Genomic DNA, 16,471 nt, shown 5'->3' on the forward strand with positions numbered 1-16,471 from the left:
GAAAACTCCACACATGTAAAGTTGTTCTTAAAACAACACAACTTAAAACATTAGAGGCGACAACATTTCACTTGCAAGGTACAGTAAGGTGTGTGTCTTGTTTTGTTTGTCTTGAAGGCTGCGCCTGTCTTTTATTCTGAAGTTTACTTTGGCTGTGAGACACTGAGAGGCCACTGAGAAACTAGTTTTGAGGTGAATTGCACATCCGGATATGAAGCTGTATAAACTCAAGTCAGCCTGTGGCATTAATGCAGCATATAATTATTCAGATGAAATGCATCTCATCCTGTTCTCACGTAGAAGGTTTTCATCTTGCTCCATCACAACAGTGTGGAGTGATAATCTCTCTACAGTATTATTTTGCCCCGGGTCAGTGTAGGGTTGTCTGTTCCGCAGCTCCTGGATCAGCTGTCTACAGTAGGCAGAGAAGATATTTCCTCTTGTTAGATGAAATACCTTCTCCTCACTGCCAATAGAAACTGTTGGGTCTTACTTTGGAAAGCACCCAAGTAATGCAGCATGATTTTGCTCAGAAAGATGTCTATATCCCACAGTTACATGCTGGTGTTATTCTGGGATGTTATGATGCTCTAAAATGATACCCTGTGCGGTGCATCTAAATTTAACTTGAATATGCTAAAGGTCCTATGGTTCAGAAAGGAAATTACTATTAACACCTCATGGACAGGGATCATGCCTACACAGTGGTAAGAGAGTGCCCTTGAGTGGATTCAACTACAGCACCTTTTTGCTGTTCCAAACTCACTTCCAACTCTGTCAAAATTCGTTGTTTGTTATCCTAATTGGCTTCAACAGCTGTCATCTAAAACAGCAAACAGTTGAGTGAGTATCCCCACAGGCCACTAGTGGTACAGTATATTCCACTCATTGGTATTCCCCATGTGTCTCAGGATATCCTCACTACTGTGTTACATAACACTCACTACAGTCTCCCAGTCAACAAACTGCTTTCAAAGAAGCACACAGGTATCCAATATCAATGTTAAATCCCTTTCTTTTCTCTTGTAACACTCTGTGGCAGTGAGTTTGTCTGTTTATTGTTCCACTCTTCTGACGTCTCATTGATGTAGCAGAGTAAACAAAGTGTTTTTTCATCTGTAGGATTGATGGTAGCTGTTGTGTGGGGGTGATGTATTTATAAAACTGATGTAAATCAAAGCTACAGTAGCACTGCCTCGCTAAAATAAGTTGTCCTTGGTGACCAGTGTCTGCACGGCACTAGATTGAATTAGGATATGGAGAACTGATTGCTTTCAGAGGATCCATTTTTACGTCTGGACTGTCGGAGGAGCAGCACTGGGAACCATCAGACTGACTGATTGGACAGAACAGTTCTAGACTGCAGAAAATATCCAGCGCTTTGACACTGGAGCTTTGCTGCATCTGTGACCCTGACATGAGCATCTAGGGCGGGTGGTGCTGCTGTCAAACCAGCTGTAGCGCTTATGGAGGGGGGTATGATGATGATCAACGTTGTCACAACACTCAAACCATGTTCTTTCACAGTGGACAAGAACAAACCCAAGGCCAGCTCCCGCCAGCAGCACCTTCAGCAGCAAGTGTCCCAACCAAGCCAGCGTAGTGGACCTGCAGATGTGGTGCCAGCAAGTGTCGGCGAGGAGGGGAGAAAGGACGAGGGCATCCAGCAGTTCAGAGACCTCCTGGCAGCTAGTAACCGTGGATTTGAGGCTGTCGCTGTCGTCTTGCAGCAAGCTTTGACTGAGGTATTAAAATTTTATTTATGATGGGAAATTAGTTTTTCTAATTATATAGTTATTATTAATTATATAGTAGACTCTTGGATATTTATACTGGCAAATAATTTGATAGAGAGAAAATAATGAAGCATATGGCACAATTGCAACATTTTGCAGCCACAACAACCTTTAATTCAGAGAAAAATATGGAGAGGTGTTGAAATATAAAAGACCAGTTGCATGTTATGCTGTGTCTTGTTGTGTTTGCTGTTGGTAATCATCACACCTCTGGAGATCACTGGCCTGGTTCAGTTTGTGATTGTTGGTATTGGATCAATTATGCAGCTGTAATCAGAGTGTGCCTCACATTACCATATTATCACAAGGTCACTCAGTATAAAGAAGGTATCACAAAATATGTCAGGCCATTTTTCCATTTTACATAATTTGTATAGACAGCTGAGGTTAAACAGTGTACAAGAAATATGTGTATTGCTTTAATACACAGATAAAAAACAGCCATACGCTGGTGAAACACAAATGCCAACAGAGCTAAAATGTCTGGGGTAAAAGAAGGATCATCTTAATCTCAGATTCCTTTAAGATCTCGTCTTATTGTCTCATATTTTTCAATTTGTGTTGTTGTACACACAGTCTAAATTTATCCTTATGACATAACAACAAGTGTTGCAACATCAAATCCTGTGTTGATACAAGGCAAACAAAATGGCATTTCTATTTACAGTGACAGCATGGGGGGTGGGGGGGGTGGGGGGTGGGGGGGGGGTAATTGTAAGGGTATTAGGGGCTGCACACAAAGACTTCTTGGAAGCTGTCCAACACGAAACAGTCCTGTTGCTGTCATCCATTTAACAACTGAAGCAGTTTTGGATCCAAGAGAGATTCAGTTCCTGTTAAAAATGAATTGATATTGCAGCATGATTCTGCTGCAGCATGTTCTTCTTAAGATTTTAACAGAAGACCTAAACTCGTTGTGGTTGCAACCCAGAAGCATGCCGTGAATATTTGAGTTCTACTGACGTGTACCTTTCACAGATTCTTAGGTTTTTGAGGTAGGGAAGCATGACCCTGTAAGCCTTTAAAATATAGATGTTTAAACTGGCTGTTTGTTTTGGATCTGTTTTAATAGTGGTGGCATGTTACTGGCTTCCAGGAACTGGATGCCCCAAGGGATTAATCTTCCCCACAGTGCAGTACAAACAGGCTTATCCTATCAGCTACTCTCCACCCGACCCCAACCACCATACTCCCTCATTAGCTGTTATCAAAGCAAATTTATGATGTGGAGCTGGACTCTAAGTGTATTTGCTCACAAGCCCTACAGGCTAATATGAGTGAATTATAAAATTAAATTAAATTGGCCCAATGAACTTAGTAAATATTTATATCCATGTTTTCCTGTGAACGCAGAAGAAAAATCAGATATACTGTTACCCTGTTTGAGCACATAAAATGTCACAAGCTATCTTAGTCTCTCTGGTTAACTTTAGAGGTGTCCTTGTCAAAGCTTTCACACCATATGTGTTTGAGAGAAACAACTGGAATGCATTATCCAAATAAAAGTTGATTAAAGGGCATACGATGATACTTAGTGGCTTCTTTAATTTGTATGACCATACAAATAGGATTACACCACTCAATGTTTTGACTCAATTCTATTTAATAAATACAGTACTAGGTGTGTTAGTGTTGAGATGTCGCTATCAAGTAACTTTGTTTTTCATTTTAGTCATTTTTCTTGATGTTTTATCTTGTTTTGAATTCACAAATTCATTCACTAAATGCCTGTTGCATTGACCTTTGTCAAACATTAGCAGCATTTAACCAGCACACTGAAATATTTGGGCAATAATTGTAGAAACACCTGATGAGCCAAGGTTAATATAGTTACTGAGTTGTTTGCTTTTTTCTTTTCTTACTTTATGTTTGTAAAACATTTTCATGTCCTAATCAAATGAGGCTTGATTCAGTGGCATAAGGGGCAGGCATCAGGTCTGCCAGGACTTTCTCAAGAGGCCGCTGGAAATTTGCCATCATTCCTTTGCAATTCACTGGATCTTATCTGATATTGTTGCTACTCCTGTAACGCATCAGCACTGGATCTTGAGGCCAAATTCATTAATATACATGTACAGTATGAAGTTGTAAAAATAACTTGGCTTGAACACACAAATCTTTATTCAGTTAAGCATCCCTGTACTGCAGATACAGTAGACTTACAGGGCATCAGGGTGGTGCAGAGGAAGAACACCACAGTAATGACCCTATTTCAAACCACACTGTAGCTGTGGCTGTGGCTTTCAGCTTGGCAGAGTGTTTGATCACACACAAATAAGCAGGAGGTGTGGGTGAGGGATCAAATGCTTGTTGCTGCTGTAGTGACTCCTTCTGGTTTGGTGCTGCCATAAAGTGAAAAGAAGCGGCTGGTGACTCCATCAGTTCTTAAGTTCTAAACAAGCTGTTGTTTGCAAGCCGTGTGCTACTGTATGTGTCACCAAGTACCGCAGGGACTCAAGAGGAAGTGAAAAAACAGTGTACCAAGAAGGTGTTTGTTGACGAGAATTTAACAAATGTGTTAAAGTGGTGGTGCACTTGAGCGCTCAGCAGCTGAGAACTATTTCAGAAAAGTAAACCATTGCTGCTACAGAAAGCCACTCATGTGTTTATTTCCTTTGGCCTAGATTACAGCACCTCCCTTTACTCCTGCCTTACTCCAGAGTTTGACACCATACAGATCCCTTGTGGCATTGCTCTGGATAGTTGCAGTTGTGACAGAGCTCCTATCAGTCCAATTTTAGCCTCAGTGAGCTGCAATGTGTACTGTTGTGTCTTAGTCCCTGCTGCCATGAGGGTGGAAAAGCAAAGGTATTCTGATTATGCAGTCAGGTGTCTAAGTTATTTTGACATTTGCTCTTCAGATGTGTAGGAGCCATCTTTTTTTGCCTGTTGTAACTTGGGTATACATTCCAGGCATTAGGAAGCCTGTTGTAGCCCACTTTTTTTAGAATTGAGTATTTATTGAGTATTCACTGATGAATATATACATACAAAACAAAGCTAGAGAAAAATGTGTTTAAATGTATCAGATGCTGGCCCTGGTATTTAGGGAACAGTTTGTGATCTTTAGTCACTGATGCTTGACTCATGTGTCATGTTTGGGTGGCAGGGTTGTGAAACTGATTACATCAACAAATATTAAAAACACAACATGTTTGTTCCTCTCTCACAAAAAAAAAAACAGTTGTCTCAACTTTAACCACAGCGTGTCCTGTTTCATTTCACCCTGTCCACTGGAAACAGTGATTCCGGTGGACATTAATACCTACAGTATCTATAACACACAGAACTTTAATTTGATAACAGAATATCAAGTTAGTAGACAAAAATACAGATTTGTGCGTTAGGTGTTTTACTTTGAGTCTGTGTGCATGTAGTGTGCAATGGAATCTGGTGGCTACTCATCAGACCAAGAATAGGAGGCAGGTCCTTACCAGCATAGTGTGAGAATGTCCCAGCTGTTGACTTGATATGGTTATGAAGAGCAGCCAAATACTAAGTGAGGGCTGAGCACTGTTTCTTATCATCTGTTTGGATGGAGTGTGTAAGAACTGGACCTGGTTTGAAATACCTTCTCTCAGAGAAAATGCTGTGAAACACGTTGCATTTCAGTGTAGGAATGCAAGCACATTCCTATATAACTAGAAACAGGATTAAGAATCTCACTTTACTTCGCTGGCTTTTTGATATTCACAGGATTTCTTGGAACTTGGAACTTGATCTGAAGCAATTAGTCATTGATCTTAGTCTCCCATCAAGTGTTATTCTACACCTGACATAGTATCATATTGATATACACTGGGGACGTGTCTACTCTTTGTACCCGGCTAGATGTCCCTTAGACTTACATAGGGTCTATCAGCTGAGAAACTGGATATCAAGTTAAAATGACAAAAACGTGCAGAGCCAAACATAGACATATGTAATAGCAACTATTAGACTAATGATAAGGTTTTATACATCATGAGTATAGGGCTGAAAAGTGACAGTTATTGTGCTAAATTATTATGCTCAAAAAGATAAATGATTAATTATAAATGATTTGGATATACCTGTAATTTTCTGCACATATATATTTTAAATTGACGCATACTGCTAATCAACATTTTTCCCCATTTTCTGACATGTTATTGACCAAACAATTCGTTAATCAAGAAAATAATCAGTACATTACTCAACAATAAAAATAATTGTGAGTTGCAGCTTTTCTATACATTGACTGTAAAGACTCGTGCTCACACAGAAGCTGGAAATGTGATCTGTCTCAGCATGATATCATCTTGTAACAGAGAGATTGTACCCATGAAGCCTGTAGCTGCACAGCAGATTGTAAGGTAGTGATGCAGAGGGCTGAGGGGATGATTTAATGTAGTTTTGGATGAGTGGTGGGGGATGGTGGTAATGAAGCCTCTCCGTGTATCCCCTGGGAAGGTCACTGCACAGCACAAGTCCTGCTCCATCAGCCTGATGTCAGGCAGCTCTGTACAAATTATCCGTTTGCTCCACTCCGGCTGCCTTCAGTGCTGTCTTAAAGTGACCTCACCTCACCGATGAGGAGGCTGTTCTTGTGCACACTGTAGCCTGCCCCTTTTGTTTTTTTTTTTTTTAGGTGTAATACGGTAATGCACTCTGCAGTCACTCACCACAGCCAGTGAAGCGGCTTTTTCAGTCCTGCCTCAGATGTAGTCAGAGCAGTCTGGGAGGAGGTGTGTGGAGGTGGTGCGTCCACCTGGACCACTGTTTATCCTGGAGTACTGGGTCTCCACAGCTGCAGGGGGGGAGACTCCGGCACCCAAGCCTCAGGCTGAGGCTGGATCATGGGCTGTTCTGGCAGCAAAGCGTGCCTTAGTGCTCCCTGCGCTGCAGAGAGGGTAACTGGCTTCTACATTGTTCTACTCTGCAGTGAGGAATAGATGCAGATCTGGGGTACAGCAGGACAGGGTGGACTCTATTTGCTTTTGTAAACTGATCACTGAAGTCATATTCGGCTTGTCTTACTTGGCTACTCTGTCTTAGGTTCATAATTGAATAATGTACGCTGTGTCATGTTAGTATGTCAGGCTGTTTATGTGAGTCATTATTTTTTAAAGAAAGGTATTAAACAGGAGGTAAACTGTTTTGAATTTGGATGCGTCAGTTTGAAGTCTAGAGGAGCACTGCAGCTACAGCGCAGCCTCCTCTGCAGAACTGAGTCAGAAAGGGAGAAGTAAAGGAGTTAGGCTGATAGACAGCATGTGCAAAGACTGAAAACATGACTTGAATGTCTGTTTTTCCTTAATCTCCTTCCCTTGTTGCTCTGGTACTGTCACTATATTCTCATTTGGCAGTCGAACACAATATCCTGGAAGGGAAACCTGTCTTCATTAGATGGTTATGTGTCAGGGTGTTTCCCCGACAGAACCTTTTAGTCTAATAGTAAATAACCTCTCAAATTCATAATGCTGACATTGCTCCTTTTTTAACTTAAATGTGAGGATTTAAGCTACAAAAACTGCTTTGACATCTTAATGTGCATGACTGTTTACATTTTTTTCTCCGCAGCGTGATGTAGCCACAAAGCAGTGCAGGGATCTGTCCCAGGAGCTGGTCAACCTTCGAGAAGAGCTGGGTAAGTTAGATCACTTTATTCACACACCAGTTGTATTTAGTGTTGTCAGTACCAAAGTGCACCCTTCTGGTACAGGGTCTGGTTTTAGTTCCTCTTTCCGGTGTATTTTTAGCATTTTGATTGTTCAGTTTAGATAAAAAGGTCAGCATCTGTTTAGATAATGAGGACAGCTGTGTTTTGCTATGTTTGTTTTTATCATCATGTCTGTTGGGTTGTTTGGTTCACTTATTTTGTTTCTGTGATCTAATGCAGTTATTGATCTGGATCATTGTTGCTTTAATTGTGTCGTCTTTAACGTATGTTGGGCATTATTCTGCATTGATAAGTTTAGTCACTCGTACACTGCACAAATTCCTCCGGACTGACAGTCATGCAGCTTAATCTAATCTGTATTTTATAGTTATAGTTATAGTTATAGTTGGTTATAGTTAGTTTGTACTGTGATGGGTTAACTATTCTTATTTGGTGGAACTGGTGTATAAAAACTGCCTCGTGAATGAAATATTAGCATTTCTGTATGCAGGGGATGACTTAGTCTTGTTTGCTTTTACCCATCACATAGATATCCCCTGTGTTTTTCTTCCTCCACTTGTTAATTGCTTTTTCCTCGTCTGAAAATCACATACGTATCACACAGTAGAGTGGTGTCAGTCCCCAGGGAGTTACACCCTGACCTCTGATCCTACACAGGAAGGGCTTCCAGTGGTGGAATGCCACACCACCTGAGGCCAACAATAACTCATCTTCTGTCCAGCCTAAGTGCTGTCACACAGAATAGCTTGGCACTTACGGGCAACCTCACACACCAGTTTTCATCCCTGTGACTTGAGGCAGCAGTAGTGTTGTGGCTCCTCCCCTCTGTCACAGCCTCGAGACTGCCACATGACCGCTCTTATACGCTGAGCACTGTTGTATCTGCGCTTTAACACATTCTTCACTTCAGGGAGACTGTGAGACAATCACTGACCTCCAATGGACCTTTTGTATTCTGTGCAGTAAAAGATGTTTGAAAGTTCCAGACGCATTCTTACAAGTCCGCTTTTGGTTCATTCCTTCCTCAGACTGTGTCCCTGCCTGCTTCCACGGTGATCTCACTCCTTCTACAGCAATAAATTACAGTCTTGGGCCACAGCCAAAACTGTGATACAACCACACCCCCTTTTATCATTCCTCACACGTAAAGTTATATCTAAGAGGGATCTGCCTTTTTCACCATCTGTGACACTTCAAACCCCATCACCCTGCTGAGTGTGGGCCAAAATGCAGCTAACTTTAGATTAACTGGACCCTCCCCCATATGAGCCATGAGGTGTTTTTGTGGGGTGGATTTGGACCAGAAAGGCTCATATGACCAGATCTCTGTTACACATGGTAGCACAGTGCTGGACTCTGTTTGTTGAGCTGTACATGCCAAAGCCTGATAGATAGTCCCTATGTTAGCTTGGCCACTGTTCCTGGATGTGCTGCCATTATTCCACTCTTGGTAAGGTGAATCTTCATGCAGTGCAGTGTTCCTTTATACAGTTGCTCAGTTTTTAGCTGTGCAAAAACACCAACTTTTCATTAACCTTCAGACAGCAGCAGGAATACACATTATAATCAACACGATTTGAGACTGTTTGTCTGTGACAGAGTTGTCCGACATCACTTAAATTGTAACCCTCAATGCAGATAGTGTGAGCCAGTAAACATACAGCATATGTGCAAAAAAACAAAACAAAAACATGACCTTTATTGTGTCCATTATAATATTGTGCCGTGCCCCCCAGTGTGTGTTTTAGAACTGGATATTAAACTGTAAGATAACTTTTATGAGGGAACGGTGCATGTACCTTTATTGTGCCCTGATGGTTTGTGAGAGCAGTGAGTGTACCTGCCACGTATTTTGTAGCAAAGCCGAGTAACATCTGGGTTCAATATTATTTTACGCCCACTACTGAAGTCATCGATTATGTCAAGTTCTAAGTAGTTATAGTTTATTGTCCTACCATGTATTTGAGACCAAACCTTTAAGAGCAAATCACCTGCTTAACACAGCAATAGATGCTCTTGTTCTGCACAGCTGCGTTTCTTACCATACACCGTGAGTGTGACTTCACTAGTGGGTTGAAGTTTACTCGGCAGGCAACACCAGCTGCTGGGTATCAACAGTGTTTGAGCACAAGCACTTAAACTGGAGACAGGGCATGGAGTTGGTCACTGTCGCCCACTCCAGATCAGATATAAACACTCGAAGATGGAAACAGTTGGGAAATAGTGAGACTGGTTTCCAGCACAAGAACAAAAACCACCAATTGCGCAAACTTAAAAATGGCAAATAGCAGCTGTGGAGGAAAGAAAGGCGTTCCTGATTGAAGAAATCTGTCTATTGTGTTACAGACGTCAAGATATTGTAAAAGAATAAAGAGACTTGTAACATAACTTCATCTGCCTATAAATAACTGCAGTGTAGTTGGCATATGCAGTCAAGTGCAAGAGGAACCTCCCCTTGAAAGTCACTTTTTCCATTCCTTTTTGGAGCTCATCTAGTGTCACACATTTACATCACAGGAGAACTTTGCTGAACGGAGTTCCTCAGTGGACATATCACATTTCTTACACAAGCAGTTACTAATAACATTTTTCCTTTGCCCTATTTTAATGAATATTACAGTCTACACAGCTGCATACAGTCACCAAACACCATGCAAATGTTCTGTCACCCTCTTAACAAGATAAAATACAACCTTTCTGTTTGTGATTTTCAGTTTCCTCCATCCAATCCTCTGAACGGCTAGAGAAGGAGAAGGATGAGTTGCGTGTCGCTCTGGAGGATGCACTGCAAAAACTGCAGGAGCAGCACCAACAGGACCTGGCAGAGCTGGAGGAGAGACTACAGGCCTACTACCAGGCTGAGTGGGACAAGGCCCACCTCACCTACCAGGAGGAAACTGACAAGTGCAAGACTCTCATGCAACAGCAGGTGTGTTCCTGCTCACCTTTTAATTATGATTTGTATAATAGATTGTAATCATTTGTGCAGGAGGATTTACTTTCTTCTGAGTATCCTGCCGTGTCATTTATGCTCTTCTATTATTACATGCATTTAATGGAAAACTGCCCTCTGTAAAGGCTCAGACACCTGTGGAGGGTGGGGTGTTCTTCGACAATATTCTGTCAGTGTAATCCTTGATGCGATAACGTTTTAAAATGCCAGTGTTTGTTTGAACTTCTCTTTGCTTTGTGAGAAAATAACTGTAAAGCAGCTTAATGCAGTACAGTTCTTAGTAAGATCAGTAATGCTGTGGTCAATAATGAAGTCTATCCTGTGTTCTCTTAAAAGATTGGAGAACTTAAATCCAATCATGAATCCATGAAGCTGGAACTAGAGAGCAGCCACACAGAGCAGCTGCAGGCTATTAAACAGAAGTATGAAAAGTCACTGGAAGGTGAGTGAACAGTATTTGACTGAAATAACGAAGCTGACTCAAGCTGAGAAAGTGTCTGGTGTATTTTAACTTTTGATGTTCTACCTCAGTTAACCAATGTGTGTGTGTGGGTTTATATATTGTGATTATCCCTGAGCTATCTTTTACAGTCTGAGTTTTCTGAGATATTTTCTGATGTCATATTACCTGTAAACCTTTTAGAGCTCAACAAAGTCCACGGTGAGGAGCTGCAGTCTTTGGAAAAAACTTTGAAAGAGACAGGAGCTGCTCTCTCTGTAAGCTCAACCTGCTTTTCCCTTTTATTAAAACAATTCACAAACAATGCATGTCAACTCATGGATTGATGAACCAGTGTGGTACTCAGCGACTGTGTTGTGCTGCGTATATCCACAGGGACGGATTGAAGAGCTGACTGTAGAGAACAACGCTCTAATTGAGAAGCTAACTGCAGAGGAGAACAGGAGGAAACAGCTGGCCGAAAAGAGTCAGGTACTCTTATCTTGTGCTTATTATAGCAGAGCTCCACTTTAAAACATCTCATGACTCCAGTGTTGCCTGCCCTTGAGCAAAAGATGGCAAAACTATGAAGCCAATGATTACCAGAAATATAAACTACTAACAGAAACAAAAATCAGCACACGTTTTCTTCAGAGACCTTATATTTCTATGACTCTATTAGGTTGAATAACCATTTTTTACCATATAAAACAATTTGAACAGGAGTGGGTTAAACTCTCAATGCCGATATGGATGACTTGGCACCGATTCACAAGTGTCAATAATCAGTTATCTAAATATTTGTTAATAACGTGATGTTGACAGAACAAAGGAGGCGGAGTCCAACAGTGAGAGCAGTGCAGCACCCAGGTGACACACACACACTGGAGTTAACTTGTTATTCATCTTCACAAAAGGTGGATGTTGCAAGCATATTTGATTTTAATGACTAAGTAATTACAGTGAGGCGAACGTGAAGTGAGTAGTGAATACCTTCTTCGCCATCACCTAGAAACTAAGATTAATTGAGCAGAGCAACTGTCAGCAGTGTTAACAAACGAGACCAGCGAGACGCTCATTGTAGCATTAAACAACTTAAAACACCTCTCTGGTGAAGACAATGGCCCTAATGTACGAAAAGCCCATCACTTATCTATGTGAATGTGAGTGGAGGCTACAGTTAAACATCAGTAAATCTGACCGAGTCGGAAAATTGTCATGAAATCTTATTCTAACTGACATCTAAGTATTTTCAGTCAAATATTTATATTTTGTAAAATCATTGAGATAGAACCATTTGGTTAAATTGGTCCTGGGACGCCAGCATTTTTACCTCGTGTTACACCTCTCTATGTTGAAACTCTAGGAGCAAGGCCTCTAAGCCAAGAACATATTGGGGTGAGATATTTAAATGTCAGCTTTTTTTCAACCACTACATTTATCAACGCCCAATCATTGCTACACTGTGATCAGCGAGAGATAAGAATGTTTCACCAATCACACGTGAACCCTATCGTTGCATGATTTCTGCACTCAGATCTGCTCTGGTTTGTACGCTAGATTGATAAGTGAGGGCCAATAAATCTGTGTTTAGCCTGTTTCACCTCAAAAACCCTGCGCCAGGCCCGCTCAGCGTCTTGGCTTTCTTCCTGGGCAAGAGAGGCTGCTCTCCACTGCTGGAGATGTTCATAACACACAACCTCCCCTTCATGTGATTCTCATACAGGCAGGAGACTTGAGGTGCTTCAAATGAACTAATTCATTAATTAATGTGGTAAACTTTTCAAAATAAAAAGGCTGAGGACCATTTAATGTTCAACAGTACATTAACTGCATACTATTTCAGATGAAATAACTACAGTATGCAAACACTGGACACTACAGTGACATAAAAATATCACAGTGGGTTGGTGTGAGCAACCACAGATGGATACAATCTGACTGGCACTTCCTGGTTTCTAAAAGCTAGCCTGTGGAGGCATTTGGGCTTCAGGGAAGTCGAAGGGATAAGGGACCTAGACAAGAGGCATACTGTATATACATAAACTCATCTGTTTTATTAAATCATGGGTAATTACAAATATGGTACAGTTTGTTTAAAATTAACAAAAACTTTGATGCATCGATAATCGTTTGATAATCAGATCATTCTCCACTGAATCTTAATCGAATCATGAGGTGCCTGGAGATTCCCTCCCCTACACAACACCACCCTCCCTCTCTGCTCAGGGTGTAGATTTTAATTTTCCCAGAGTGCTGTTGCACAGTGAGGATGCCACTCCTCATCAGTGTTAAGTAGCTGCCACATGCACTCAGCATTCTGCCCTGGCACAGTAGAGTCATTAAGGTAACTACCTCACATCACCCTGCTACTCCTCATCTGCTATTAATAATTAGAGCAGCATTAGCAACAGCTCAATATTGCATATTGGCCACTTGTAGCTAAAAAGGGACTGTTAGTTTAAACAGTACCCTCATGCAGAACACATTATTTGCATGTTTATATTTTTTATGTCAATGTGTATGACACCTTATCATCCAGAGTTTCATTGCCTCTGTGAGTCTGGAGCAATGATCAATTTGTAAATGATGCACGGCGCCCTCTGTTGTATGGTTCTGGATTTATGGCCACATGACATTTATGACGCTGGCTGTACTCATATTTAAAGTCTTTAACAGTCCCTTAACATCTTGGCACTTATTTGCCCCACAGAAGGACTCCCACACGCTGTATCTGGAGCAGGAGTTGGAGAGTCTCAAAGTGGTGCTGGATATCAAAAACAATCAGCTCCACCAGCAGGAAAAGAAGCTGATGGAGATAGAAAAACTGGTGAGACCTGAGGCAGATGATCATGATCATTAAAAAGGAACCAATAGAATGATTGAGGAATTCATGTGTTGTTGTTTTTGTCTTTCCAGACAGACAAAAATGTGAAGTTGGATGAGAGCCTTAAGAAGGTCCAGCAGGAGAATGAGGACCTGAAAGCCCGAATGGAAAGACATTATGCACTGTCAAGGTAAGAGCTCACAGTACAAACTCATCTGTAGTGATGGAAACCAGACTTTAAAGCATCGAACCATCCGCCTCAATTCAGACTCCTCATGCTTCACTGAACTTTTGAAAGGCTGCATTCAATTAAGAACATGCTGCGCTGTGGTATCGACCTGCATCCTGCAGTTGCACTGGGTGACAACTTCCTGTGATAAATATGGGCACTGTAGTTTAATGACAGAGTCCCAAACACACTGTCCTCACCAAATACACTATGTACTCCAGTTTCTGTGCTGCCGGGTTTAAGATGTGTGTGTGAGGCATCTGAGTTTTCACTGACATGGATGTAATTTTTAATGCAACTTAACTGGTTTGTGGAGGCCGTAATTGTAGGTTTTAAGTTTATTTAATCAAATCACAAGTATATACTCTTAGTAATTAAATTTGATATATATGTGTCTGTAAACATTTGTTCTTTAGAGCATTCCTAACTTGTCTGTTGTATTGATGCATTACAGACAGCTGTCAACAGAGCAGGCGGTGCTGCAGGAGTCCCTTCAGAAGGAGTCAAAGGTGAACAAGCGCCTGTCGATGGAGAACGAGGAGCTGATGTGGAAGCTCCACAACGGAGACCTGAGTAGCCCCCGCAAGGTGTCCCCCACCTCCACCTCACCCTCCCACTCCTTCAGCCTTCAGTCACCTCGCAGCTCTGGCATGTTCTCCAGCCCTCCTGTCTCACCCAGATAACGATGGGCCCCTGCTTCCAGGAAGCACTCCCTCTCTTTTGAGTTATCCCTCTGGAATTAAGAGCCATGTTTGTTTCCTGTTCGCTTAGCAACACAACAGCCCGACTTTGGCTCTTTCAGGATCGGATGAACTCTCACACTTTCTGTACAGACATGCTACAGACTGTATTAAAGAAAAAGAAAAAAAAAAACAGTTGCACAGAAGCACTTAATAAGCGAGGTCGCCTTGTTATTTTGCCTTTCACGTCTGATACTATAAATGGGGGGGAAAGGAAATCTCAGGACTTCTATATGATACACTATTTTTGTTACTTGTTGTCAGAGGCTTGTCTGTCCTGAAGCTCAGTGCACATACACAGCACATGCAGTAAAAGATGCACACATGCATGCATATCAACACGTGCAGACACAGCCCTGTTGTGTGAGTGAGGGCTTCTTTGTGTCTCTGGAGACCACAGCCATGGAAAGTCTGAATTCAGAGTAGCTGTGAATACAGACAACACTCCTTAGAGCGCATTTTATTTGAAGTACGCATGAAATATGAAATTGCTTCCGTGGGATTCCTGCACCATTTCTTGCAGCTAACTCTGCAGGAGTCACAGCCAGTTTGTCATATTACTAAAACCCTGCTGCTAGTCAGTACACCAGGGCTGTACAAGCCTCCCTCTATGTTCCGAGTTTCTTGAGGTTACTTTTTTTTTTTTTTTTTTTTTTAAAGGTTGGAATTTTTTACACCTGGGCTGTCAGTTAAAGTTTCATCTGTGGCCTCAAACATGTTTTTTTTTCACATTTGTTTGTTTGATCAAGGGACCAATCCAAGTCTTTGTGCATGAGTCTTGGTGATCACCCCTTACTGAACCCTCCAAATGCAGCTTTAAAGTTGGGGTCTTTGCGGAGAGTTGACCAGTAGAGGCTTTAATGTACATGTCAGAGGCTGCAGTGTCTCAAAAAGAGTAATTTATGTGGAATTTATATTATTGGTTTGTTGACCCTGTTTGAAATATGCAATTAATAAAGTCTTGTAAAAGCAAAGTCAAGATATATAACTGCGATCTTCATATTCTGACTCACAGCAGATGAAACTACTTGTGGTGACCTTATTCAGAAGTATATTATAGGAATTCAGTTTTTCCTGGAACTCAGCAGGTATCAGCTCAGCCTTGTGACTGTTGTGTTTGAGTCTAATATACTTAAATGTTTTCTAAACCACAAACATTCACAGGCTAAGCTAACGTGGATTCCAAAATCATAACAACCAGCAACTATTCAACAAAGTGGAAACTGCAGCAAGTGTTGCGTTGGGCCGAAATAAGTTCTGGGCCCGCAGATCACATTCCACATACGGAGTGCATTAGGATGTCAGCCTGGCACACAGCTCAGCTTTAAACCAGATTCTCCTCTTCACAACATGTTACAAAGCCAGAGAAGGTCTCTGATGGCTGCTGCTCGCTTTTCCAGCATCATTATTTCATCTCAATATAACATGAAGGCTAAATGTGATGTTTGATTATGTGTCCAACACAGCAGAGTGCCAGGGTTTACAACAGCAGGGTGTTGTCCCTGTCACAGAGAGGCCCAGAAAATCTGACTCCACCAGCCACAACTCTAGTTTCATTTGTTAATTACTTTTAAAGTTAACATTTATTTATAAATCAAAATCTCAGTGTTTGATGAATGTAGCACTCATCTGAGTTACAGTTTTCTCTTGGCATTCATTCAACTTTTTGCAGAGTTTGGAAATCTAAAACCTACACCCTGCTGTCAGACAGTTTTGGCTTTTCTCTTATCAAATGTTTCCAGATAAACTCAGTAGACTTGAGGTCTGGTGACTGTGGAGGAAAAAGCCTTGCAGGTCAACACTCCTTGTTCTTTGGACTTCAGATATTTTGGGTTCATGTGTGGGC

The 16,471-nt window shown here is 41.4% G+C and overlaps 1 protein-coding gene across 6 annotated transcripts in view; it reads left to right on the forward strand.

Annotated features, from left to right (window-relative positions):
- mtus1a (microtubule associated tumor suppressor 1a) overlaps positions 1-15,604 on the forward strand; it is a 37,254-nt gene extending 21,650 nt beyond the window's left edge. For 5 of the 6 annotated variants that reach the window (XM_049585489.1, XM_049585490.1, XM_049585488.1 and 2 more), the window contains 9 exons: positions 1,528-1,745; positions 7,338-7,404; positions 10,152-10,366; positions 10,727-10,832; positions 11,034-11,107; positions 11,226-11,321; positions 13,543-13,659; positions 13,749-13,846; positions 14,340-15,604. In XM_049585489.1, coding sequence (XP_049441446.1) covers positions 1,528-1,745; positions 7,338-7,404; positions 10,152-10,366; positions 10,727-10,832; positions 11,034-11,107; positions 11,226-11,321; positions 13,543-13,659; positions 13,749-13,846; positions 14,340-14,568 — 1,220 coding nt within the window. In that variant the 3' untranslated portion in view covers positions 14,569-15,604. Of the gene's footprint in view, positions 1-1,527; positions 1,746-6,423; positions 6,668-7,337; positions 7,405-10,151; positions 10,367-10,726; positions 10,833-11,033; positions 11,108-11,225; positions 11,322-13,542; positions 13,660-13,748; positions 13,847-14,339 lie in introns of those variants that run through there. The other variant, XM_049585494.1, reaches the window with a different exon arrangement.
- Positions 15,605-16,471: the final 867 nt, after the last annotated feature.

This window comes from Epinephelus fuscoguttatus, linkage group LG9 (assembly GCF_011397635.1).
Source record: "Epinephelus fuscoguttatus linkage group LG9, E.fuscoguttatus.final_Chr_v1".
NCBI classification, from domain to species: Eukaryota; Metazoa; Chordata; class Actinopteri; order Perciformes; family Serranidae; genus Epinephelus; species Epinephelus fuscoguttatus.